This window comes from Phoxinus phoxinus, assembly GCF_949152265.1.
Source record: "Phoxinus phoxinus genome assembly, chromosome: 17".
In the NCBI taxonomy this organism is placed as follows: Eukaryota; Metazoa; Chordata; class Actinopteri; order Cypriniformes; family Leuciscidae; genus Phoxinus; species Phoxinus phoxinus.
In genome coordinates, this window is record NC_136892.1 from 12,044,476 (window position 1) to 12,070,172 (window position 25,697).

The 25,697-nt window shown below is 36.5% G+C and overlaps 1 protein-coding gene across 4 annotated transcripts in view; it reads left to right on the forward strand.

Moving 5' to 3' along the window:
* The window catches only part of ebf1b (EBF transcription factor 1b), a 136,898-nt gene that overhangs the window by 98,269 nt on the left and 12,932 nt on the right, over positions 1-25,697 (forward strand). For 3 of the 4 annotated variants that reach the window (XM_079586172.1, XM_079586174.1, XM_079586175.1), the window contains exons 9-14: positions 173-303; positions 3,453-3,579; positions 15,442-15,530; positions 23,732-23,797; positions 24,999-25,176; positions 25,337-25,516. In XM_079586172.1, the coding sequence (XP_079442298.1) occupies positions 173-303; positions 3,453-3,579; positions 15,442-15,530; positions 23,732-23,797; positions 24,999-25,176; positions 25,337-25,516 (771 nt within the window). The remainder of the gene's footprint in view (positions 1-172; positions 304-3,452; positions 3,580-15,441; positions 15,531-23,731; positions 23,798-24,998; positions 25,177-25,336; positions 25,517-25,697) is intronic. The other variant, XM_079586173.1, reaches the window with a different exon arrangement.

Genomic DNA, 25,697 nt, shown 5'->3' on the forward strand with positions numbered 1-25,697 from the left:
GCCACACTAATGTTGATCCTGAATGTGAAGAAGTTCTCAATAAAACTTCTAATCATGGACAAGTAATGCTAGTGCTGGGTCACTAAGTTACACTACTAAGCACAAATGCTCAATGTTTTTTTCTTTTTTTTCTCCTTCCTCCAAATTGGTCCTGTGGTGTTTCTGGACGCAGCTGCACCTTGTATCAAAGCCATCAGTCCCAGTGAAGGCTGGACAACAGGAGGCGCTACTGTCATCATCATTGGAGACAACTTCTTTGATGGACTGCAGGTCATCTTCGGCACCATGTTGGTCTGGAGTGAGGTAAGCTTACAAGTCATTCCTATCTGTCCAGCAGAACTTTGGACTTTCTCACTGATTGTTGCCACAATCTCATTATAATCATAAAGCGTATTATTGTTCATAAAGCGTGGTTCTAGTCCTTTTGTATGTTTGCATTGATACTGAAACATACTTATTGACATATACAGGAACATATTGACAGCATCTATATTGAAGTCGGCATGAAACAGGAATTGAGAGTCTTTTTCTCCTTGTTGTGATCCAAGTGAAACGGCTTACATTCATTCAAAATTACTCTGTTGATTTTATTTTATTTTATTAATGGTATTGATTAATTATAACTTAAGAATTGATTAAGGTTGGGATTAGTTTTTGGGCTCAAATATACACTTCCCAGCCAAAAGAGTCGCTGTTTGGATTTAAATTGGCAAATGCTTAAGACTTAAGCAAATGCTTATTTTGTCTTGAGTTGAATTTTGAGTTTTCTCAATTGATTAGTCAAAGTTCAAATAGACTAGATTTAGCTTAACAAAAGCCCTCCTGTGTTGTTATTTAAATTGCTTATTTAAAGCCATCACCTTTCACCCATTCTCCTATCAGAATACATAAGCGTTACGTTAGGCCGACATTACGCAGGTGATTAAGTTACTGTGCTTAAGTGATTAAGAAATGTAATACTTTTAACTCAGTTGTTTTGACATTTCTTCGTACAAGAAATTGAGCAGCTTGTGTAACACTGGCTAACTGCTCAATAACAACGGGTTTAAAGATGCTCAAACCAGTGGTGTTGAAGCATATACACAAACACATTGATCTAGAGTGTTTTAGAGTACTTCTCTCTTCAGACGGCCACTCTTCATGAGCACTAGTGAGTGTTCATCACGGCACCAACCCTGATACAATTTTCCCACTGCATACTCAACAAACCAGTTTGATCTGTTGATGCTAAGTGCTATTAGCTTTCAGAGAAACAAGCTTGTGTGTGTGTGTGTGTGTGTGTGTGTGTGTGTGTGTGTGTGTGTGTGTGTGTGTGTGGTTATGATGAACTACATCTGGTGACGATTAAATACACTGTGCTGAAATCTCCCTATAGCGGTTCCTGTGGACCTCGTAACCTTGTGACCTTTACCTCCTGACCCCTTGACCCCCATACACGGGGGGCCCATCAAGAGCCACGTAGTTGCCTTCAGCTGCAGTGCCAGTGGGGATCTGATTACCACAGATAGCATCTAACGAGGGAGGAAGAGAATAAGAGCAGGGGAGGGTCCTAGGAAGATCTTTTTCTTTCATTCTTTTCGTCTCTAAATAGGCAGCAATTTACTCACAGTTGATCGCAGAACAGTTTGACATTAGCGTGTCGTTAAGCTAGCATGATACTCCAATAGGCATAAAACACACAAATACTGGGTTAACTGGTATCTTTTTTAATTAGTTTGATCTATTTTTAGTGATACTTTTAACAATAGTCAGTAATGAATGGATTACACTTGTAGTAAATAGTTGATTTCGGAATAGCAGACTAGCATGCTACTATACACTATACTTAAATAGAATTCATAATAGCATACGAGTATCCATCAACATTTCTCTTGACTCCTTTTGCCATTTTTTTTCACTGTGCATTCTGGGATTGTCTTGGCTAGAATTGGGGAGAAATTAGGTATATTTAGTGTTGGCAAAAATATTGATATTACGATATGTATCGATTTTGAAATATCTGAAATGGCTCCAATAGTCCTTTTCTGCAGTATCGATACACCGATACCAGCTGTGCGTTCTCGCTCTCTCTTCTATCCGACACACAACGGTTTTCTCTCACTCACTCGTATCATTCGCTCTGGTTGAATAGTGCTTGTATTTCACATAATTTTAGTAATTTCGGCAGGTTTCACGCTCACACCAAAACCGCGCGCACCACTGATCTATATACGTGCCGCAGCCGCTCTCATAAAGCTGCCTCGAGTGTGAAAATTTGACTTATTTTTTGGCTTATTACGCTTAAACCGTCAAAAACATACCAAATTATGTAAAAATGCCCATCTTGCTGATTATTCTGGTGAAAATGTCCAGTTTTGGAACGTAAATAATTGAGAGAAAACGCATGGTGTGTAACAGTATATTGGATCAGTGCAAACGCTCTTAAAGTGACATTAGCCTAATAAACCTGCTGCTGTCTGCCATGTTAATCAAAGAACAAAAGACAAGGAGAAAAACACCCACTGCTCTTGATTGAATAACTTTTGTAACTTTAACTGTAAGTATTAATCTGTATCTAAATTGTACAATTGTACAAATTGTACAACTATCCAGTGTTATTTTACATTTACAGAACACTAGATATCATAATTTTGCTGGCTTCAGTTTGGAAGGCCTTTGCATCCGGAATGCGTCTAATGCCATAAATGCTGTCAGGCTAGGAAGTTCCCTTGTTGACTGGTTTGAAACCGAGTTTATGACACTGAGAGACACATTTTCAAAGAGGAAGATGTTTTAGACAACAGCTCAAGTGAACCACATGCATATAGACTGAGATGCTGAAAGACAGTGTGCTGTTAATTACGTCTCCGAGGAGCTCCACCTGTCCTCTCCCAGCCTTCATCTACGCCATCCCTTCACCACCCACCATAAACAGCCTGGTACTGATTAGACACACATACAGACACACACATGGCACACACGCAGTCAGATTGTTTACTGATCAGAACTGGATCAAAGAACATAATCAGCCAGGGCAAATGAACACACAGAACACAACCGCGGCATCTGCAAACAAATGCTGCCAGAGCTTTTCTCACAACAAACTTCACTCTTCAGATACTTTTTTTCTTCTTCATCAGCTAGTGGTTTTCAGTGGATCTATGGAGTCGGTTCCTCTCAAATGCCTGTTACCTTTCAGGTCACATGTCAGGATAGTCACTAATGAAGGATTTGGGACTGTGTTTGTTGGCACACCATCATTAGTCGAGTCACATGGCATTTAAAGCTCTGATGATTGGCTCAAAACAACCTGGCTGCATAACTGAGTGCCCATGAGCGATTTCAATTCTCACACTTCCTGTGGCAGCCGAGCAACTGCCATTGAGGGGAACAGGAATGCTAATGGATAGCTTTCTCTAGGTATCATAGACCTCCTTGGTTCTAACATCCTCTCTCTGATTTTCTCCCCACAGCTCATCACACCTCATGCCATCAGAGTTCAAACCCCTCCTCGTCACATCCCTGGGGTGGTGGAGGTCACGCTCTCCTATAAGTCCAAACAGTTTTGCAAAGGCACACCAGGAAGATTCATCTACACAGGTAAGCCGTTTCATCTCAAAACAAGAAAGATTTAACTTTTGACTTGTTTTCAAGTATATAAAAATATGTTGGTCACAGGAGAGGTGTGTTTTACTTTATTAATGTTTTAAAACAATAATGCAGGCCCCAAAATTGGAGGATTTCCTTCCATTGGAGGAAAGACCTGGGTTATATCTAGGGAAAGGAAAATAGACTATCTAGCAACCAACAGAACACCTGGCAAACACTCAAATCAACTGCATAGCAATGTGCCTTAAAGATCTCAGAACTTTAGCAACTGCATTGCAATGGCCAGAAAAATACCCACAATAACCTATAACACAATTTGCATTTTCTTAAAATCTAGTAATTCTATAATTATGCTTTGTATATGTTAATACACACACACACACACACACACACACACACACACACACACACACACACACACACACACACACACACACACACACACACACACACACACAAAGTATGGCTTTGTTAGCTTAATTACTGTTGATGGAGAAAATATAACAGCTACGCTCATAAAACCTGTTACAATCAAGGAAGTAAACAAGCTGCACTTTATAGGCCTCCATATTGAAACCATTTAAACAGTGAAACAAACTGAGGAACCGTGCAGTTTACATGAAACTATTAATGCGTAAATCCACAAACAAACACAAAACTGCCTCAGTTAAGTTTGGCATAGTAGATCTACATGACACAAATGACTGATTTGTCATATAATGTGTACACTGTTGAACATGTATGTTTATACACTGTATACAACTGTTAGACAAATAAAATATTTTAAGAGTGTATTTTACAAAGTCAACAGGGCCAAAAATGTACATAAAAACACCCACACAATCGTATGAAAAGATTACCTTTTGTCGCTAGTGTTAGTTTTGTCAGCTATTTTCATGTAGTCACGGTCTAATTTAGTCTTTTTTCTAATTTAGGTTTTCTAACCCTTTTTTCAGAACTGAACAGTGAAATTCCTAAAAGTAATTCCAATAATTCCAAATTAAATGTATGTTTTTTCTATTAAAACAACAGCATAAAAATTGCATTGTAAGTGCATTTATTGAGCAACCAGATCCATGTTTGGATTTATTACATTTCATCACTGAGAAGGTTTGATCACAGATTTAGTCACAGTAAACATTGCAAGCGGCTCGTGAAGGAACACAGGCACATTCATTTAAACAGAATATCTCAAATGGAGATTGCTAAACTCCAGCTTACTTGTTTGTCATTGTTTTCAGATAATCGGCAGCACTTCGATAGTATAGAGAGAGTGTGTGGGCATGGTTGCCAGATTGCAAAGATTAAGTAAAACACCGGGCAGACAATGTATCCTTTTAAGAGAAAAGCTCTGATTGGGGGATTTAAGCTTGTGACATCTGGCAACCGCAAACATGAAAGCTTGTAGTAGAGGTTTGTACAGCAGACTGTAATATTTTGTCTCTTTTTTTTTAACAAAATAGTTTTGGGTAATATTTTGTTTTTTAACAACATTTTAGTCAACTATATGTTAATATAGTCACAGTTATCGCCTAATGACCTTGGTGCCGTCTCGTCATCGCCTTGTTTTAGTCATGAAAAGTTGCTGACGAACATTTTTCATCATACTTTTCGTTAACAAATTGAACACTATTTGTCGCTAATTACTCCAGTGTTCATGAGACAAAGCAATTGCGCTTCGGTCTTACCTCATTCTCCAACCCGATCAATGCCTTCTTCCATGAGGAGGTCAAAGGTCAACTCGCTGGTTAATTTCATGGTTATTTTATTCTGTTGCTTTTTGTTTGTACGTCCTCGCTGGTGTTAAATCATCACACACACACACACACACACACACACACACACACACACACACAAACAAGCAGACACACTTGAAAGTGAGTCTAAATCAAAGGCGAATTAAAAGAGAAAAATAGCTGATCTGGTGCACAGATGGATCTTTTGAGAGGGCGACGGACTCGTTCCAGTGAGAAAGAGAGAGGGAAATGTGCGTCCACAGAAGTTAAGTGATAGACATGGTTAAAGAGTTGTAGGTGGCAACCAGTGACATTCAAAGAGAGACACAGATGGCAAATGTATTATTTTATTTATTTCACCCACTGCTATGAGTATATCAGTAATTTCTCTCAAACGCATTCAGAATATTTTTGTAAATAGAAGCAAATGTAGTGAAATTCATGCCTTTTAGCATCAATCTTCAAACTGGTAACATTCAGCTTTTTAAACTTAGGGCAACTGTTACCTTACTCTTGAAAATGAACTCAAGTTGGCACCTTTTGGGGCATCACCAACGTTAAGCAACTGGCACACGAAGATGGCAGCTGGCATGGGTATTAGAAGTACCCAGCAGACAGCTGGCGATGCTAATCAGCCTCTGTTAGCCGAGGCCGCTAGCAAAGGCTATTTGCATAGAAAACTAGCAAGAACTCAGAACTAATTGAATCAATACAGGCAAAGCCACGGACGCCTCCCGCCAGGCTCTGGCTGGGCATTAATCAATGGCTACCTGGAAACTACAACTGCAGTCGGAATCCATAAATGGCTAAATCAGTCAACCACAGCAAGCACGTAAGTTGAACGTAAGGTCTTGCAGACAATGACACAAGAAAAGCTGTGCTTTTTATGTGAGAAATACATGTCAAGATTTATGTTACATGTATGTTAATTGACAATACATTATGTTACATGTTTATGTTAATGCCACAATTATGTTACAAAACAGAGCTTTTGTTTTGTTTAACAGCTAGAACACAAAGGAATAAAAAAGAAGGCACATTGTTCTCATACAACTACATGCAATACACTTGAAATACTTCTTTAAATGCTCCTCCAAGAGTTTTCCTTGCCTAAAAAACAGCTTAAACCAGTTAAGGTGGTTCATGGTTCAAACTGGTCTAGCTTATCTCCCACCGTGGTAAACTGGTGTTCTGTTGGTTTAGCTTATCTGCCGGACTCCTAGCCTGACCAGCTGCTCAAAACCCATCTAAAGCCATCACACCAGACAAAGGATTTGCAATATATCACTACGGTATTGGTTGTTGATCAGTTTTAGAGATGTTTGTACTGGATATTTAATTGTGTTATGCTCATTTGCCACATTTTTACATTTAATTAACCTTTGCCATCATTCGTGCTTATTTAGTTAATCTTTAAAAAAAAAAAAAAAAACATAGGTAAATGCCCATTTAATTGCTAAATAGTCTCAAAATGAATACCCATTTTTAATATTTAACATAATTTTGTAATGCTATGATGACTAAATTCCCTTGTAGCTTTTAAATAAATTTGATTATATGCATTTGTATGTAATGGAGGCCAGCTAGTAAGAGCTGTGCAAGTAAACCTCACTCCCCTGGCCTCAAGAGGCACACTAGCGACTGACGCTATAGACTATGGTCTTTAGCAGCCTTGTTAGTGCGCTCGCCTACCATGCCGGAAACACCGGTTTGAATCCCACTTAGAGCGGTGCTGTAAAAAATTCTAAGATCAATAAGTTATGATAACATGTTTTTACATTGCTTTCATTTTTTAAGTCAGTTTAATGTAATTTAAGTTGAAATGGCTTAAACATCCAAGTTGATTGTACTTAAAAATTTAAGGCAGCAACTTTTTTTACAGTAGACCTGAAGGATACACTGGTCCCATGACCCGGATGGGGGTGAGGTTATATATGGTTATATAAACATCTACATACATCTGACTGACCTCAACAGTGGAAATAACTTGGTGACCAGCTAAGACCTGCAAACCACTTTAGTCTGGTTTAAGCTAGTTTTGTTTTTTCCAGCAGGATTTCTCTGTCCGTCTCTCTTTCTTTCTCATCCTGGTGTTTCAGTTGTACTGGACGCCGTATACAGATCCCTGGGGACAAACTAATACATCTCATATAATTGACAGTGTAGGTTCTGTGTCACTTCTCAAACTGAATGTCAGCGGTGTGTGTTTGTTAGGAGGAAGTGCAAAGTGCCAATCGATAAACCATTGGAGCAACAGAGACAAATCCTGCCTATGGAACTGCCATAACATTCACAGGAATCATAGAACCAGATCTGAGACAGAAAGGCCATTTTTCTGTTCAGTTCCCCATTTCACACACTTTCTTCGGTTTCATAATTTTGAGATTGATATTTCCGAACAGTGATGCCAGATCACTTACTTTACTACTTTCCTATCAATACTTTCTTTGAAAGTTGTCATAAACTGCATTCGCAACCCAGTTTACTTCCATGATGAAACCGAATTTCAATCAAATCAGAAATTGGTTAGATAGTGAAAAGTGAGTGGTTGGAAGGAAGGGTTTGAAAAACAAAATGTCGTTTCAGAAGTGGAGAAACTTGTTACATTTTGATGGAAGTTAGATTTTTTTTTTACACTAATTTAACCAAATATTGCATTTTAATAGCAAAGCATTTTTCTTCTGGCTAGACGGCCAGTAATTGGTGACGATAACAATTCTGCGGGATCTACTGCTGCCAACTAAATGCTTCATTGTCGGAAGGGACGAGCACCTCCAATTAGATTACAGACAATTCCAGGTCACAAGATCGGACTGCGGCCAGATATCTCGGCAGCGGCTCGAATTGAGTCTAGCAGCGCTGTAGATGGTAGATGAATCACACACACCAACACACACACTGCTAACAAGACCCCAAAGGACGGGTTTTGAGGCTTTATTATATAACACAGCCCTACTGAAAACAAGTGGAACGCACAATGGAAATACGTTATTAGTCAGCACACCAAGCAGAAAAAAACACCGGAACGGTTTCGCATTTCTCAAAGTAATGAGAAAAGAGCCGCTCTAAAATACTAAAACACTACACATATATTTGTGTAAAGTTCTGTTATGTGAAGAAACATTTCCTTCATTCTGTAAAGAAAGCGTACTTCAAACCAAATTCAGCCGCTGTTCCTCTACATCTGCCTCCTACATCTCTTTTACTGCCTGTTGTTTTGTATCATAAAGATGCAACTTTAGAAAGAAAATAGTGTGGTAGAAAAAGAGCAGGGGGAAAGACAAGAATAAGATTGTTCTCTATTGATCTTAAAGTGGTGTGGCTTGGAAAAAATAACTCATCTATAATAGGGGGGGGAGGGGGATGAAGCAATAATTCAGAGGTATTGAACGCTCCACTGCCGTGGGTATTGATCCCCAAGAGCTCTTGCCTTGAGCTCGTACCTGAAGGGGGGGAAATACATGCACCCTCTGGGAAGAAGGAGGGAAAGAGGTGAAGAGGGGGAGGGAGGGAAGTGGTGACATTCCCTTGCTCATTACTGCAGTACTATAGCAGGAAAAGGAGGAGAGTTTTAGTTAAAGACAATCAATACAGTCACAGCGCTGTCAGAGCCACGGACCGGCTTGTTCCAAGAATAGAATCAGTATTGCCATGATATGATTTGATAACTTTTGAGTTTGATTTAGTTTGTAGATTTGGTTCAAACATTCTTGGAAAGCATGTTTTAGTGAAAGACCCATTCGTCGTATAGTGTTGCTAGAGTACTTGGGATTCAGTACTTGGGAATTTTATGGGTAATTTTTTAGTGATCCATACAGACAGTTCTGTCAAGGTTTGGTCTTCTCGTTATAGAACGCAAACAGTTATTTTATAGATTTGATCTGTTTTATTCAATCATTGACTTTGATTCATTCAGTTCTTAGCTTGTTAAAAAAGTGTTTTAGTGAAAGATGATCCACACTGTGATAAGTGCTGACAAGCCTCTGGATCTGCTGGCAGAATAGAACCATTTCTTTTATAGATTTGATTCATTTGATTTGATTCAGTTTAATTCAGTTTGTTTGATTTGATTTAGACACTTTAAAAAGAATGTGAAAGACTATGTCAAAGACAGTGTTTGTGCTGCTGGTGGTTCTTGAATTGAATGAATTCTATTATAGATTTAATGAATTTGCTTTGATTTGGTAGATTTCCATTTGATTTGATTTAGCTAGATTCACTTTGTATGATTTGATTCAAAACCTGGATCTAGAATAGAATTGATTTTATTAGTTGATTATTCTCTTTCACTCGATAACCTTAAATTAGATTTGATTTAGTTTGATTTGATTCAAACAATGGTTATGTGTTTGATGTGCTCAATTAGATGCTCAATAGTGCTCAATGTTATTAACTGTCACTGAAGTAAGGCATGAATCAGTGGACAAACAAACAAATATTACATTCGATTCGTTTAAAAATCACATTTAATAAAAAGTATTAAACATTTTAATATAATTAATTACATGATGTGCCGATTATGTATTCTAATTAATCGCAAATTAATTGCAGATCAATTTTGGCTGAGAAATTACCCCGAAAAGATCATTTAAAGTCATTATTGTGTTAACTGAGAAAAGCATTAAATTGACATTACAAAAAAAGTAGCTTTAGAAGTATTCTTTTTTTTAATATTCAACATAGAATTTATTACACATCAACTTTTAGGCTACAACGGTCATGTTTTTTTAGTTTTTTTTCTCAGAAGCTGCATCTGAATTGGTATTTCTGATATATTTACAGACAAAAACAGTTTGGTTACCAACATTCTTCAAAATATATTTGTTATATTCTGCAAAAGAAAGAAAGTCATGCAGGTTTGAAACGAGTGAATGTAAATAAACACAATTTTCATTTCTGGGCAATCAATACTCAAGATCTAAATGAGAAACTAAAACTGCCAGTAGGTGGCAGTAAATGTCTAAATGAGTAAGCCATTGAGTCGATTCATTCAATTCGTTCAAACGGCTGATTCGTTCAGGAATGAAGTAAATGGCTCTCTTTATGAATGTGCCATTGAATCATTGCTTCAAATTGATTCGCGCAAAACGTGAAAATACAGGTAATATTTTTGTTGGCAAAATTGAGCAAAAAGAGACAATATTGCGTATAAAATATAACACAATATTAACTTCTTATTTATTGAACTGTTGTATAAAATCGATATCACATTTGCACACGTGCTATTCAGAATAAAAACAACACTTGTGTGATGCTGCGCTCGTCACTCGTGTGATATTGCTTCACAATATCATATGATGTAAAGAAAAAAACTCATACAGGGGCATTTATGCTCTGATATCTTGAATTTCAGGGCCATTTGAACCACATTCTCGAGTTTTTGCCCTGCTTTCATGTTAGTCACCAATCAACTGAATGAAAGGTACGTCCCGGGTGCATTAAATGCGTTAAATCATTTTATTCGCGTTATTTTTCCATAACTAATCAATTAAATGAACGCGTTAAATCGACAGCCCTAATAAAAACGAGTAAGGTCTATTGAATCTATTAATCTAATGAATCTATTGGATTGTGTGTGGGGTTGGGCTCTATTGTAGAGTGAGCGTATGTGCAATAGGCAATTATGTACCCAACTACTATACCCATCATACCTTACTATGCTCAACGAAATGAGGACTTACCTCATGCTTCCCCGTCTCCTCTTTCCTCACTATCCTTCAACTCACAACACTCCAGGTCATTATAGTGAAATATGATGAGGCCTGGATCTGCCCTCATGAAATTTCAATAAGCATTGATCTCTGTGATTGCAAGAGATTCTTCTCAGAAAAGCGAGGGATGGAAATAAGTGAAACGCAAAGGGCGGGGGCATATTTGCTCATTAATTTATTGCCAATGATGTTCTAGTCAGTATGACAGTAGCAGCCAATCGTTTTGTGCTGACAGCTCATTGATCCTTTGTGGACACTAGTAGACAATATTTGCTTTGGCTCAAGATGTGTACGTGTCTAAATCTCTGTCACCAAAGCAATTCCCAAATTTCTTATAAATCCATTAAGTTCAGATGCATTTAGATCAGGCAGACCAGTTAGATTCCCGTGTCCTTGAAGTATCCCAAAGCTAGGATCATGTCAATATATGATATCGACTCTATTAGCAGAACTACAGCAGCTGCGTTGGATTGCTTTCCTCTGCCATGCAAGCACACAATTCCATGGTTCAAACCGATATTCTTTTAACAACTCCCTTCTGAAACATTTTGAGCTGCTAAATTAGCTAATAGCACATTTAGATACTTCTCTCACTTAGGCTATTTTTGTCTATTTAACCGCTAGAGCTACCAAGGGAGAACCATAAACCAACATCCCTGTGCAAATTGATGCCATGTGGTATTAATACGAGGAAAACAATAAAACAGTTTGAAGAAGTGGAGTTGGGCCAAGCTATAAATACTTACCGTGTGGTTAGCGCTTGTTTCACATGTAGTGAATACTGCACTTGGCTACAGTGAAAAGTTAGGCCAACAACAATCCCACTTCCCCATTTTGGGAAGAGAACTTTTCATACAGTAGAGATATTTAAATAGTTGAAGGGCTTCGGCTCTCCTTCTGAGAACTTCGTTCTCTTGAGTTCGTCCCTTGTTAGACCCCTGAAGTAACTTAAGGGATTATTTCCTCTATGGAAATTGACTTTATACTGTATGTCTCGACACCCTTGATATCTCTGTGTTCTTTAGAGTGAGGGTTAGAGGATGTGGTGAGTGGTGACCCAATCAAAAAGTATATCAAATTGGAAACTCATATTCTCTCGAGGGACACATTGACCCGCAGTATCAGCCATGTGTTGAAAGTAGAGGAAAGGTTCTTTCATAAGAAACAGGGTAACAATAACTCGTAGGGTTATTTTTCGAAAGGGGGTTGGAACGTGACTCCAAAAATACAGTGGTTTAAGAAGGCATGATTGTCATTGTCCTTTTTTCCCAAGTCACTTTAATTGTAATGTCTTGTTATTTATTTTTTGAATGCAATAATTTGTCTTAACAATTAATCGTGATTAATCGCGTTCAAAATAAAAGTTTGTTTACATAATAAATGTGTGTGTACTGTGTATAATTATTTTGTACATATAAATACACACTTTTTGATTGGGTATATTTACTTTTAAAATACTATATTTAAAAAAATATATTTATAAATAAAATATTTATAATTTATATATAATATAAATTATATATAAATCTATATACAGTATATACATGCAAATATTTATTAAATATATACAAGTATGTGTGTGTATTTAAATATATAAAATAATTATACACAGTACTAACATTTATTATGTAAACACAAACTTTTATTTTGGATGCGATTAATCGTTTAACAGCCCTAATATAAATATAAATATCTAAACATAAATAACAACATTTTCTTAAATATACACATGCATATGTGTCCATTTATATATACAAAATAATGATGTACACACACATATATTATGTAAACACAAACTTTTATTTTGGATGCGATTAATCACGATTAATTGTTGCACTGCACTAATATAATATAATATAATATAATATAATATAATATAATATAATATAATATAATATAATATAATATAATATAATAATATAATATAATATAATATAATATAATATAATATAATATAATATAATAATATTTTAAAGCTGATTTTATTGCCATGGTTTGAAACCAGGGTGTATTATTGTCAATTCTTTAAGACAATTTCTTGTGAAAAACTAAATTCTAGTGTTTTATCTATCCCCACATGTCTTTGCCCCCCCCCCCCCCCTCTCTCTCTCTCTCTCTCTCTCTCTCCCTCTCTCTCTCTCTCTCTCTCTCTCTCTCCCTCTCTCTCTCTGTCGACCTCTGGGTCTCTCGGTAAGTGAATGTTTTCCCCAGGCTGAGTGAGAGGATTGGATACAATGTAGAAATCAATGGCAATAAGAGAAGAGTGAAGTACTCCTGACACATACAAGCATGTGAATGTGTTTCCTAGCGCACTGACTCATCCATCTCCATATCACTTTATTAACAGATGCCACGCACACAGGAACACACACGCACACACCGGTTCCCGACACCGGTTTCTTTCTCCTTCATCCAGGCAGGTGTTTCAGATTAATTACATATTATCAACCAACATTTCTAAGGAAATGTGTAATTGAAGGTAATTTATTATGGTAATAACTGTGAACAGCAGCACTTATACAGTCATAACCTATATGTTCTTAATTGCCACATGACTAACTTGAATATAACTTAAACCGAGTGTACAGTATCTTAACCATCTGCTCCAACCGACAGGAAAGTACCTTCGTTTCATGGCCCAGCAGCCCCTAACACTCCCTCACACTCAAACTGCCCAAACCACTCTCTCTTTCTCTCTTCCTCTTTTCTCTCTTTCTCCTCACACGTCCATCCTTCAACAGCCTTGGGACCAGACACTCATTTGGACATGTTATTTATGAACGTTTTGCAATAGATGTTCATATTTCGGTTCTGATCGGATGCCATTTTTAGATGCCATTATGTTTTGGACCACATGCTAACCAAAAAAAATAACATAACTTGGCACCTGTTAAACACAGGCTAATGAATATATAATATGAATACAGGAATTTAAGCTCCTGTAAATGGTTTCACCAACATTGTTAAAAGATTAAATGTTTTCCACAATAAAAGTCTTTTTTTTTTTGTTGCTTCTTTTTAAATATAAATTTTGTTTTTAGGAGGAGGTTGTGCGATTTAGATTAATAAAGTATTTAATAATATAATATAATATGATTTGGATCACAAAACCAGTCATAAGTCGCATGGGTATATTTGTGGCAATAGCCAACAATGCATTGTTTTAGATATGGGTCAAAATGATCGGTTTTTCTTTTATGCCAAAAATCATTAGGATATTATTTTAAAAATCATGTTCCATGAGGATAGTTTGTAAATTCCAGATTGTCAAATAGTTTTATCTCGGCCAAATATTGTCATATCCTAACAAACTATACATCGATGGAAAGCTTATTTATTCAGCTTTCAGATGATGTATAAATCTCAATTTCCAAAAAATGACCCATGTGACTGGTTTTGTGGTCCAGGGTCACATATTAGTAATTTATAGTACATACACTCACAGATACATGGGCAAATTACTCTAAAAAAAAGAATGAATTACTAGCTACTTAATAACATATTTAACATTGTAATTAGATTACTGTGCTAATTACTCTCTCTAAAAATTATTGCATTACTTATTGCTAATTACTTTCTTAATGCCATGTCAACATAGACTAGTTGAACAATACAAGGATAGACATGAAACTGAACTGACTAAAGTGTGTAAAGGGAGAAGGTTACATTTAAAACATGTATTTTAACATTAGATGTTAAATTTTGATGTTAAGTCTACTATTGTTGTGTGTGTGTGTGCGTGCGTGCGTGCGTGCGTGCGTGCGTGTGTGTGTGTGTGTGTGTACGTGCGTGTGTTACTCTTATGCTACTGCCATCAGAAGTTTTTGTTTGGTCCCCTACTTTTAAGTAGGCTTTTAAAACTGTGGCACTTTACAAACAAAGTGCCATCATAAACAGTTCTTCTTCTTCTACTTCCATTTTCTGTCCATTACTGGAGAAAATGGTGTCAGATAGCTTGTTAATATCTCTCCTGTCCTCCATCTCATCCCTCGCTCAGACTGAGTGACAGGCTTTTGGCGTTTCTGACAGCATAAAGACTTTATGCAAAGTAATTGCTGCGCCAAACATAAACGTCCTACGATTACACGCTATATGCGCTCCCCGCACTTAACATGGGCGTAAGAATTCCCAACCATTTAAAATGACTTCCATTAGAACCGCTGTATTTATTAATATTGCATTTTCTACAGAGTTATTACTCTAGGTTGTATATTTAGAGAGGGGAAAAACGGTAATTTACAACTAAATGTCCATGTTTTGTTCCAAAAAACCTTTTATTCTTTGCAGCATTACAACGGTCAGCTATGTACTAGTGTTTAATGTAAGGTATCAATAGGAAAAAAACAAACCAGTTTTTTCTAAAATTGACCTAAAATGAATGGATTTGTCTCTGCTTTTGTTCGTAGCCCTGAACGAGCCCACCATAGACTACGGTTTTCAGCGGTTACAGAAGGTGATACCTCGACATCCAGGAGATCCTGAACGCCTGCCAAAGGTACGAGCGTTTCCACTATTTCCACTATTGTTAAAGACACATCAACGGAAATGTGCTGTTGAAATGAGGTGTTATATATATATATATAACTGACTGATAGCTGATTAATATTTAAAGGAGCACACTGACTTTTTGGGACTTTAGCTTATTCACCGTATCCCCCAGAGTTAGATAAGTCCATACACACCCTTTTAATCTCCGTGCGTGCCGTAACTCTGTCTGACGCACCCACCGCTAGCCTAGCTTAGCACAAAGACTGGAGGTAAACGGCTCCAGCTAGCACAATGCTCCCAATAAGTGACAAAATAACGCCAACATTTTCCTATTTACATGTTGTGATTTGTATAGTTACAGCGTGTACACATAACAAGGTCACATGAGACACAGCCATCTTCTAACCGTATACATGGGAACTATATTCTCTGAAGGCGAAGCACTGCTACTTGTGCGGAATGATTCACCTAGTGCGAGAATATAGTTCCCAGTGTGTATACGGTTAGAAGATGGCTGTCTCCCATGTGACCTTGTTATTTGTACACGCTGTGACTATACAAATCAAATAGGAAAATGTTGGCGTTATTTTGTCTCTTATTGGGAGCAGTATGCTAGCTGGAGCCGTTTACCTCCAGTCTTTGTGCTAAGCTAGGCTAGCGGTGGGTGCGTCAGACAGAGTTACGGCACGCACGGAGATTAAAAGGGTGTGTATGGACTTATCTAACTCTGGGGGATACGGTGAATAAGCTAAAGTCCCAAAAAGTCGGCTTGTTCCTTTAAAGGCTTATTTGCATGACTCCATTGAACTAACAGGTTTATCAAGAATCCACGTTGGGTGGGCTGAATCATGAATCATTATGCAGCCGTATGCATTTCATCTGACATTCTGCTATCACTATTAAGTGCTTTCCAGATCCTCGTTCCTTCATTCAGAAAGTCAAGCATTAGCTATAACATCAAAGTAATGATTCTCACTTATGAAGGACTGAGATGGCGGGCTGCATGGTTATGTCATCATTGTCTCGGTGATGAAACTCATATGGTAATAATTCTGCTTGGATGAACATTAGAGTCTGTTGCAAAAGGACAGAAAGAGTTGCATCATGGAAAGAAAGAAAAAAGTTTCTGTCTGTTGCTGTTGTTCTACTCGTACGTGTATATCGAGCCATGTTTTGCATGTGTTGTGTTTGTTGTAATGTTGTCCTGAGTGTCACAGGTGCTCTCTATAGGGCTTCAATTGTTTTTCAGTTTGGGCTATTTGGTCTTATTGAAATCTTGTTGTTTAGTTGTGTAAATAGTCCAAATAAGACTTTTTGGCTTGTATTTGTTGTGCTGGACCTCTGGAAATATGGCATAAAACAGGCTTTGTTCAATCACTGGGATTCGCAGTTCAAAGTCAGAAAGCATTGGCTTAGAATTCGCAAAGTACGACGTGTTCCTGGATCAACTTTCTAGGCGGTCCTGGAACATCATTCATATTGACAAATCCTTTATTTCATTTATCTATTTTATTCTATTGTGGGTGATTTGGGGTTAGACCTAGGCCTGAGGTTTGGGACTAAAACACAATTCTGGCATTTTGTTTGAAATAAAAAAGGCCTGTTCACACCTAGGATGATAACTATAACAATAATGATAAAGATATGGTTTGAACGTTGAGAGCTAATCCCGATCCATTCTGCTTTAAAGTGTGTTGAGCATTTAAAGCGACAGAACAATATTCGTTGGTGCTTATGGAGACCTATCTTTATAATAATCATTCTTGGTGGCCTTCATAATATAATATAATATAATATAATATAATATAATATAATATAATATAATATAATATAATATAATATAATATAATATAATATAATATAATATAATATAATATAATAGTATTGTAGTTAAATACATATCCATTAAGTGTTGCTATTACTGTATTAATTACAAAATGCATAATTTGATGAATATATTAATTATATTATATTATATTATATTATATTATATTATATTATATTATATTATATTATATTATATTATTCAGTCAGTTCAGTCTTTTATCAGTCATTAGATAAAACAATTATATATTATTGACTAAAGTTCTTAAAATGAACTTTCCAGTGTTTCCTCAATATTGTTATATCACACTATATTATTATATTATATTTAGATTAGCTTGTTTCCGAGCTATTACATTAATATTATATTATTTTTATGAGTAAATCTCAGAGGTAAATGAGGCGTTGATGAGAATCAACCTATCACAGTCTTACTCTAGACACCCACCTTTCTCCAGCCCTGAAATCTGATTGGTTGATAGGATTATTGTTCCAGGACCAACAATAATGTTGATTCAGGAAGATCAAAAATCACTGAAACTTCCCGTTCAACATTCAGGAGTATTGAGTTTGTTTAGCTTGTTGAGATTATACTGTTCGTTTCACAAGTGTGTATGTTTGGTGATGAACTATATACATGCGAGTGTATGTTTAAGAGTGTTGTGTGTGTGTGTGTGGATAAGTTTAAGAGCTCGGGCACCCAGAGGTGATCCATCATGGTGAAGTCAGCTGTCCAGCGGTGCCTCCCGGCAGGTCAGCGATCGAAGTCTCTGCTGGCCGGACTTTATTATTGCTCCACCACCAGTAATTGAGTCACAGCAGAGTGTGTGTGTGTGTGTGTGCTTGTGAGGAGGAAGAGAAATTATTCCAGCACACTGGCACCTCTGACATTCAGAACAGTGTTGAGCTCAATGAAGAGGTCGAACATATGGAGGAACAGAGAATCATACATAATCTCTCGCTCTCTCTCCATCTCTCTTGTCTTGGCCGCTGTCCCGTTGGCAGTGGTGGCGCCACACACACACACACACACGCGCGCTCTGTTCCTCTCCGCCCCATCGATTTTCTCGTCCTTATTGAGGTAATAACAGTTTGTTGACGGGTCTCTCTTTTCAACTGCTCACCTCAATCATACCAGCCAAACACAGAGAAGAAAAAGAGAGAGAGAGACTGCACACACACATGTTTACCTAGCCATCTAAATAAGGGCATACCATAGACATCTATTGTTTTTATATAAAGCTAATTATAGACTATGTAATTACAGACAATGGTAAACCAAACCAAAACCGTTTTAGAAAAAAACAAATATTTACTTCATGGAGGATTTTTACCCTTGAGGATGTGGACGTACCTAAATGTCCCCAAATAGATTGACTGACTGATTGATTAATTTAACAATTTTTTATTTATTTTTTATTGGTGGGAACAGGTTTGTTCTTAAAGTATAACTAAGTAAACACTCAAAAACAAAAGAACTGAACCATAACTTAAGTTTAAGATATTGTTGCTTATTTTTAAGCTACTGTATACTCACAATATGTGGGATATTGATATTTACACCCTGTAAAATGGCCTTCATTTTAACTGTGAAATACTGTAAAAATGCTACAGTAAAAACCTGTTAAATGGTTAATAGTTTCTTGGGGGAAACTGTAACATAACATTACATTTCATGTCATTTTACCGTAAAATATTGTACCGGTTTTGGAAGTAAAAAAAAAACATGTTTACATTTTTACTGTATTTTACGGTAACACTTTACAATAAGGTTCATTAGTTAACATAAGTTAACTACATTAGTTAACATAAGTTAACTGCATTAGTTAACATTAACTAATAATGAACTGCACTTATAAAGCATGTCTTAATCTTTGTTAATGTTAATTTAAACATTTACTAATACTTTATTAAAATCTTATTAACATGAGTTAATGCACTGTGAACTAACATGAACAAACAATGAACAGCTTTATTTCTATTAACTAACATTAACAAAGATGAATAAATACTGTAACAAATGTATTGCTCATTGTTAGTTCATGTTAGTTAATACATTAACTAATGTTTAATAAATGAACCTTATTGTAAAGTGTTACCTATTTTACTGTATTATTCTTGCAACCACGAGCCTTTTTATTTTTTTCTGTAAAAACAAAAGGATTTTTTTTAAAGTGCAGGCTTTTCAAGCAAGATTCACACAGCTTTTAATGTGAAGCATCTTTTGAACATTTGCTGGACAGCACATGCAATATAAATATTTCTTTGTTTTTTACACTTTTATCAGTCATTAGAGAAACAATAATGAACATTATGACCTTTTTCAGTTCGTTTTTCAATGTTTCTCACATCTAAACCTCTCAGTTTAGTGTTGTTCCCAGTGCAAACTCAGACACAGAAGGACAGACGGTGTAGTAGCCCGTATGAAAGGATTAGAGAGGACAACAGAAGTGTGAATGCTCTACTGGACATTAACATTGACGATGAGGTCCAACATGGACCAACATAACCTGCCCATTTTGAACCGTTTATTGATCAGTTTTAGTATGTATGGTCTTAAAGGAACAGTAATTCTGTCATGGTTCACCCTCATGTTGCTCCAGTCCTCTGACTTTATTGATTCTGTCAACACAAATAAGATGTTCAAACCATTCAATTGAAACTTTAAAGCTTAAAAAAAATCATGTTAAAAAATAGACTCATTCACTTTATTCAAAGTGTTCTGCAGCCATACGATAGCTTTGTGTTAGGGAAAGACCAAAAGTCATTTTTTTATATTACAAAATAATGACCCATTTATTGAACCTTTAGTCAAAATTGAGTTTTTTTGTTGAGTATCACATTTGATACATAAAGCTTTTATGGCTCATATAGTACGATAGTGTGACTATTAAATATTGTAGCAGTATTATAGACTAAAAAATGCATATAAATATCAGTTGTCACTCTATATCTCCCAGTAATGTCTTACTATGATCATATTTAAATGCTTAGTTTTATGATCAAAGCTCTATAGTTTATAAACATATAATGCAATGCAATACAATAATGATTGAAAGATGAACTAAACGTTCCTGGAAAGCCTGATGCATCACTCACATTTTAAAATGATTTTTTTCTAAACAATGATGTATGAATAATCAAGTAAACCTAAGCCGCTTCGGTCCAGAGAGTGTTCATTTTGATATATTACTAGCAATATAAAGGTTATTCTTATGTTTCCTTTATAAAAAACATGATATTCAGATATCAGAAAATCAGAGATCCTTGCATATGGAGTTGTTGTCAGCAGTTTATGATGTCACCATATTAACAGAGTATATGTGATGATGTCATGCTGCATCAGATCTGATCTAATCAACACTGTGTAAAAATGCAGACAGTTTATTTGATTCTCTATCAAAATGATGATCCATAACATGCGTGTGCTACTTCCTGTAAAGTGTGACTCAGTCACATAATGAATTTTCATGAAGTTGTTTGATGATCTATTGCTGACGCAGTGCCATTTGGGACAATTATGGATTGTCTTTAACCTTAAACCTTGATTTTTCAAAGTTGTAAAGACTATCTGAATATGTTTTACAAGAAAATACTATTTCAGTTTTTCTACTTCAGAATGACAAGTTGTATTCAATGTTACTTTGTAAATGTTCGTGAACATACTAGCAATTTCGGAGTGAAAATTGCTGTTATGCTTGATTATGAACTGAACCGATCACTGTTTGACATTTATGGATAAATCAGTGAAAAACAAAATCGCAAAACAAAATTAAATTCCTAGTAAATTTCACAAACAAAGTAAAACATTGTGAAATTTTAAAAGTAGAAACACTGACACTGTAATCTTTTTTTTTTACCACTTTGAAAAGTAATTTTTTTACAGTGTGGTCCAAAGGCATAGAAAAACTTTGAGTGTTTCTCATTACACTTGTGATGTATAGAGCTCAGTGTTTCTGCTATACGGTATTCATCATCGACCTCTGCTCCTCATCTTTTCGGCTGCATCTGATTGATGTTTTGGCTAAACTCGCACGTACTGGGAATTCACTGCCTCCGGGCCGCCCCGCGTTCGTTCGGGCCCTTTCTCTCGCCAGTATCCCTTTCACGCTCCCCCACACGGGGCCGCAGAGGGACTCTCCTCCGCCTCCTCGCTCTCTCCGCGGGATCTATCGCTCTAACAGCTCCCCGTGACGATAATGAGAGGTTAACACAGTGCCAGCACGGCCATAATTGAGTGAATTTAGCACCTTGGACAGCGCACTAAAACTCCTCATTGCTTGCCTGACCCCCCATCAAGTTTTGTTTGTGCGTTTGTGTGTCTGTGTGTGTGCGGTGCGACACACCCAAGGCCTGATTGGAGGGCAATATGTTCCAACACAGCACTCGCACACATGCTTAGGGGTAATATCCTGATGAAGGTTGTGTCCAGATGGGGGGGGGGGTAATTTTCTGCCTGTCACACGGTTAGCTGGAGCAGCGCCCTTCTGCATTAACTTCTCCCACGCGCCAACATACAGGACGGAGAAATATAAGGAAAACGCTGTGTTTGAGGACCGTGTGAACAGTACTGCAATTTAAACATCTACAGTAACAACAATACAGTTATTATGGGGGAAAATACATGAATTTCACGCAGGTAAAACTACTAATTTCGTGAATATAAGAATATCTTTGTAAACTGTTTATAAAACCATTCATTCATGCATCAATTTATGTTTATATACATTTTATTTATATGTACGTAAATCAACTAAATGACTTCATGTACAATTTGGATTCTTATCATTATGGCCATTTAAGAAAGGGTTTATGATCGATTTCCATTTATAACATTGCAATTATTTATTAGTGCTGGGCAACAATTAATCGCATCCAAAATAAAAGTTTACAGCGTGTTTACATAATATATGTGTGTGTGTACTGTGTATAATTATTTTTGTATAAACACACACATATGCATGTATATTTAAGAAATATTTGCATGTATATACTGTATATATATATTTATACAAATGTATTTTATATAAATATCACTTTTTTTGTATTTATATCCTTAAAATCTTGGAAAACGGCTCGTTTAGATTTTTGGCTCTGATTTTCTTGCAGTTTTAGAGTAAAACGTGTTTTGGAAAATATAGATTTTATTTCAAATTGATAGTATTTTTTTGTGTGTGCATTTTTCATTACAATAAACTTAATTTCACTTTATTTATTTTTTCAGCAATAATCTGCCAAGTGGCATCTTTAAAAAGAGACCAAACTTACGTCTGTTTAAGTTAGAAATTTCATTTTAAGGTCTATGCTCAAAAAGTGAATAAATGGGTTATAACTACTGCATAAAATATAATTAAGTACCATCAAATCCCTTAAAAACACAAAATATTAAATAAAACATTATCGCACTAAAACATACATTTTATTAACATAAAAATAAAAATCCGGTCATTTTTGACCACCACACGAACAGTACCAGAGGGTAAATCTTGTAAACTTAGCAAAATAGCACTTGAGATTTTAAATTTGTGAAATGTGAAACCTTGGTAATATGCTTCAAAATCACATAAACAATCGATTTTGTGAAAAATTTGAAATGTATGTGATTTTTCCCTATAGGGTATACTTTTATGAGAGGTGTCGAATGACAAACCTACGTGATATGATCGATGTTTCACCATTAATTCATTGTTTGTGAAAAATTGTTCGAAACACAGGATTTAGTGTCTGACCTTTGACTTTTATTGTGCCGTTTGCTGCAATCCTCCCATGCTTGCACATCCCACAGTTTGATAATGTGGAGATATTGCACAAGCCACATAATCACATTATTAAAACAACACAAAAGTCACTAATGCCTTCCAGCCATTGCGCTTAAACAACCATGACACCCGTTGTCCTTCTTCCCCGTCATGTGACTGCGCAGAAAAGCGTATGTTAAAGTGATTATTTCTCATTAGCAGGAACGCATCGATTCCCTCTCTGATGTACCGTCATCGCAAGAGCTCTTACGAGAGCTGGCTTTCTGCTGAGTTATTGCCCAGTACTGTGAAACCGAGTGACCTTCACTGCAAACATAGATTGCATTGTCCTTCCTCAACGCAAAGCAGATGTTTGCTGAAATACTGCACTTTTTCATCCTGACAGACACAGAACAATTGAGCAAACATCAGCTCCATGTGTTCCACTTGGCTGTGATCACTGACGTTATTAAACGGCAATTCGACCCTTTTTTCATCTGTGAAAGAGAACAACATCACATTGTATAGTTGAAGGCGATAAGTGTTATGGATTGTACATTTATAAACAATGAACTGAGGATGAAAGGGGTTCTAAATCTTTTTCATCATCAATATTTTCTTTGTCTGTGTGTTATTTTGCATACAGGAAGTGATTTTGAAGAGAGCGGCAGATCTGGTGGAAGCACTTTATGGAATGCCCCACAACAACCAGGTGAGGAGCATTATCATTGATACATAACAGTTGCATAAATATATGGGTGTTTCTGGCACTACTTTTGGCCCCGCAAACTTTTAGAAAAATACAACAAAACTACTTGGTATTTGTCTATTAACAATGTCCAACAGTGTACATGCAATACAGAAGAATTAGTAGTCTTTTAGTAGATAGGTAGTCTTTTTTTTTCCTAGTCATGAACATTTTCACCACAAAAAATGTATTGGGTAATAGCGTAATGGCGTTCTGTAATGGAAATGACAATGGCAGAAAATGGTGTTTACAAAAAAAAATTGGATAAAATTTCAGTCACATTGTAGATTAGAGTCCAATTCTCAATATTAACTACGACTTTTGCCTCAATAAACACCTAATTACTGCTTATTAATAGTTAGTAAGGTAGTTGCTAAGTTTATGTATTGGGTGGTGGGATTAAGGGATGTAGAATATGGTCATGCAGAATAAGGCATTAATATGTGCTTTATAAGTACTAATAAACAGCCAGCATCCTAGTAATATGCATGCTAATGAGCAAATAGTTAATGGTGAGAAATGCCCTAAACTAAAGTGTTACCAACATTTTCTTTTTACCCTGCTTTGCTAAGGCTACTTTCGTGTATAGCTAGCCTTTTTATGTATCTTAAATACACACAACATTTTAAAACTTACATAATTTGAACTTACAACATGATTGGAAATTAAACAAAATGAAAATATTGCATTAACAAAGTAGCGAAAGCACGCTTTTCACTGAGACTGAACGTTTGAAGAAGAAAAAACTGTTAGTGACAAAATATTCATGGAGGGAATGAGGGACATAATTTGTGTTAATATATATATGTAGGCTACTGTATATATATATATATATATATAAATTATTTGAACGCAATAAATATTTAAAATAATTTGTATTCTGATTATCACCGTTTTATTTTTAATGGCTTTGTATGATGGATTTTCATATTTTAATATTGAAAGTCTGGGTCTGACACAATAAAGGGTAAAACAATACCATTTACAGTACATATAAAAAGACATGAAAAGATAAATTATAAAATGTTTCCGCGACCGTTTCTAAAGTGACCTACATGTAACGCAAACTAAAAACAAAAAAGCCCAGAGATATAAAAGTGAACACCCATATATGTCCTAAAGGAAAGTGTTAAATTGTGAGAGATGATGAATCATTTTTCCCTAGGAAATAATTCTAAAGCGAGCAGCGGACATTGCTGAGGCCCTGTACAATGTGCCACGAAACCACAACCAGCTCACCGGCCTCACCAACAGCTCCGTCCACGCGAGCATGATGGGAGTGAACTCTTTCACTGGACAGCTCGCCGTTAACGTCTCAGAGTCGTCTCAGGGCGGAAACCAGGGTGAGATATTGTCTCTCTCTCCCTCTCTCTCTCTCTCTCTCTCTCTCTCTCTCTCTCTGTCTCTCTCTCTCTCTCTCTCTCTCTCTCTCTCTCTCTCTCTCTCTCTCTCTCTTTTGGCGTAAAGGTGAGTTGACTAAGTTTTCTGTGTGTCTGGCTGCAGGTTTCAGTCGTAACACGAGTAGCGTATCGCCGCACGGCTATGTGCCCAGTTCCACCCCTCAGCAGGGCAGTTACAGTACGGTATCCACCAGCATGAATGGCTACGGCAACGGCGGCATGACCAACCTGACCGGCTCCCCGAGCTTCCTGAACGGCTCAGCCACCAACTCGCCCTACGCAAGTGAGTTTCCAAGATGTGATGTATTCTATACAGTATTTCGTCCATAAAACACAAAAGGAGATGTTTAGCAGAATGTCAATGCTGCTCTTTTCCATACAATAAAAGTGAAATGATGAAAATTCACCGTAAAAGCACACTGTAAAAAATCGACAGTTTCGAAGTTGTGAATAAAGGGATGATT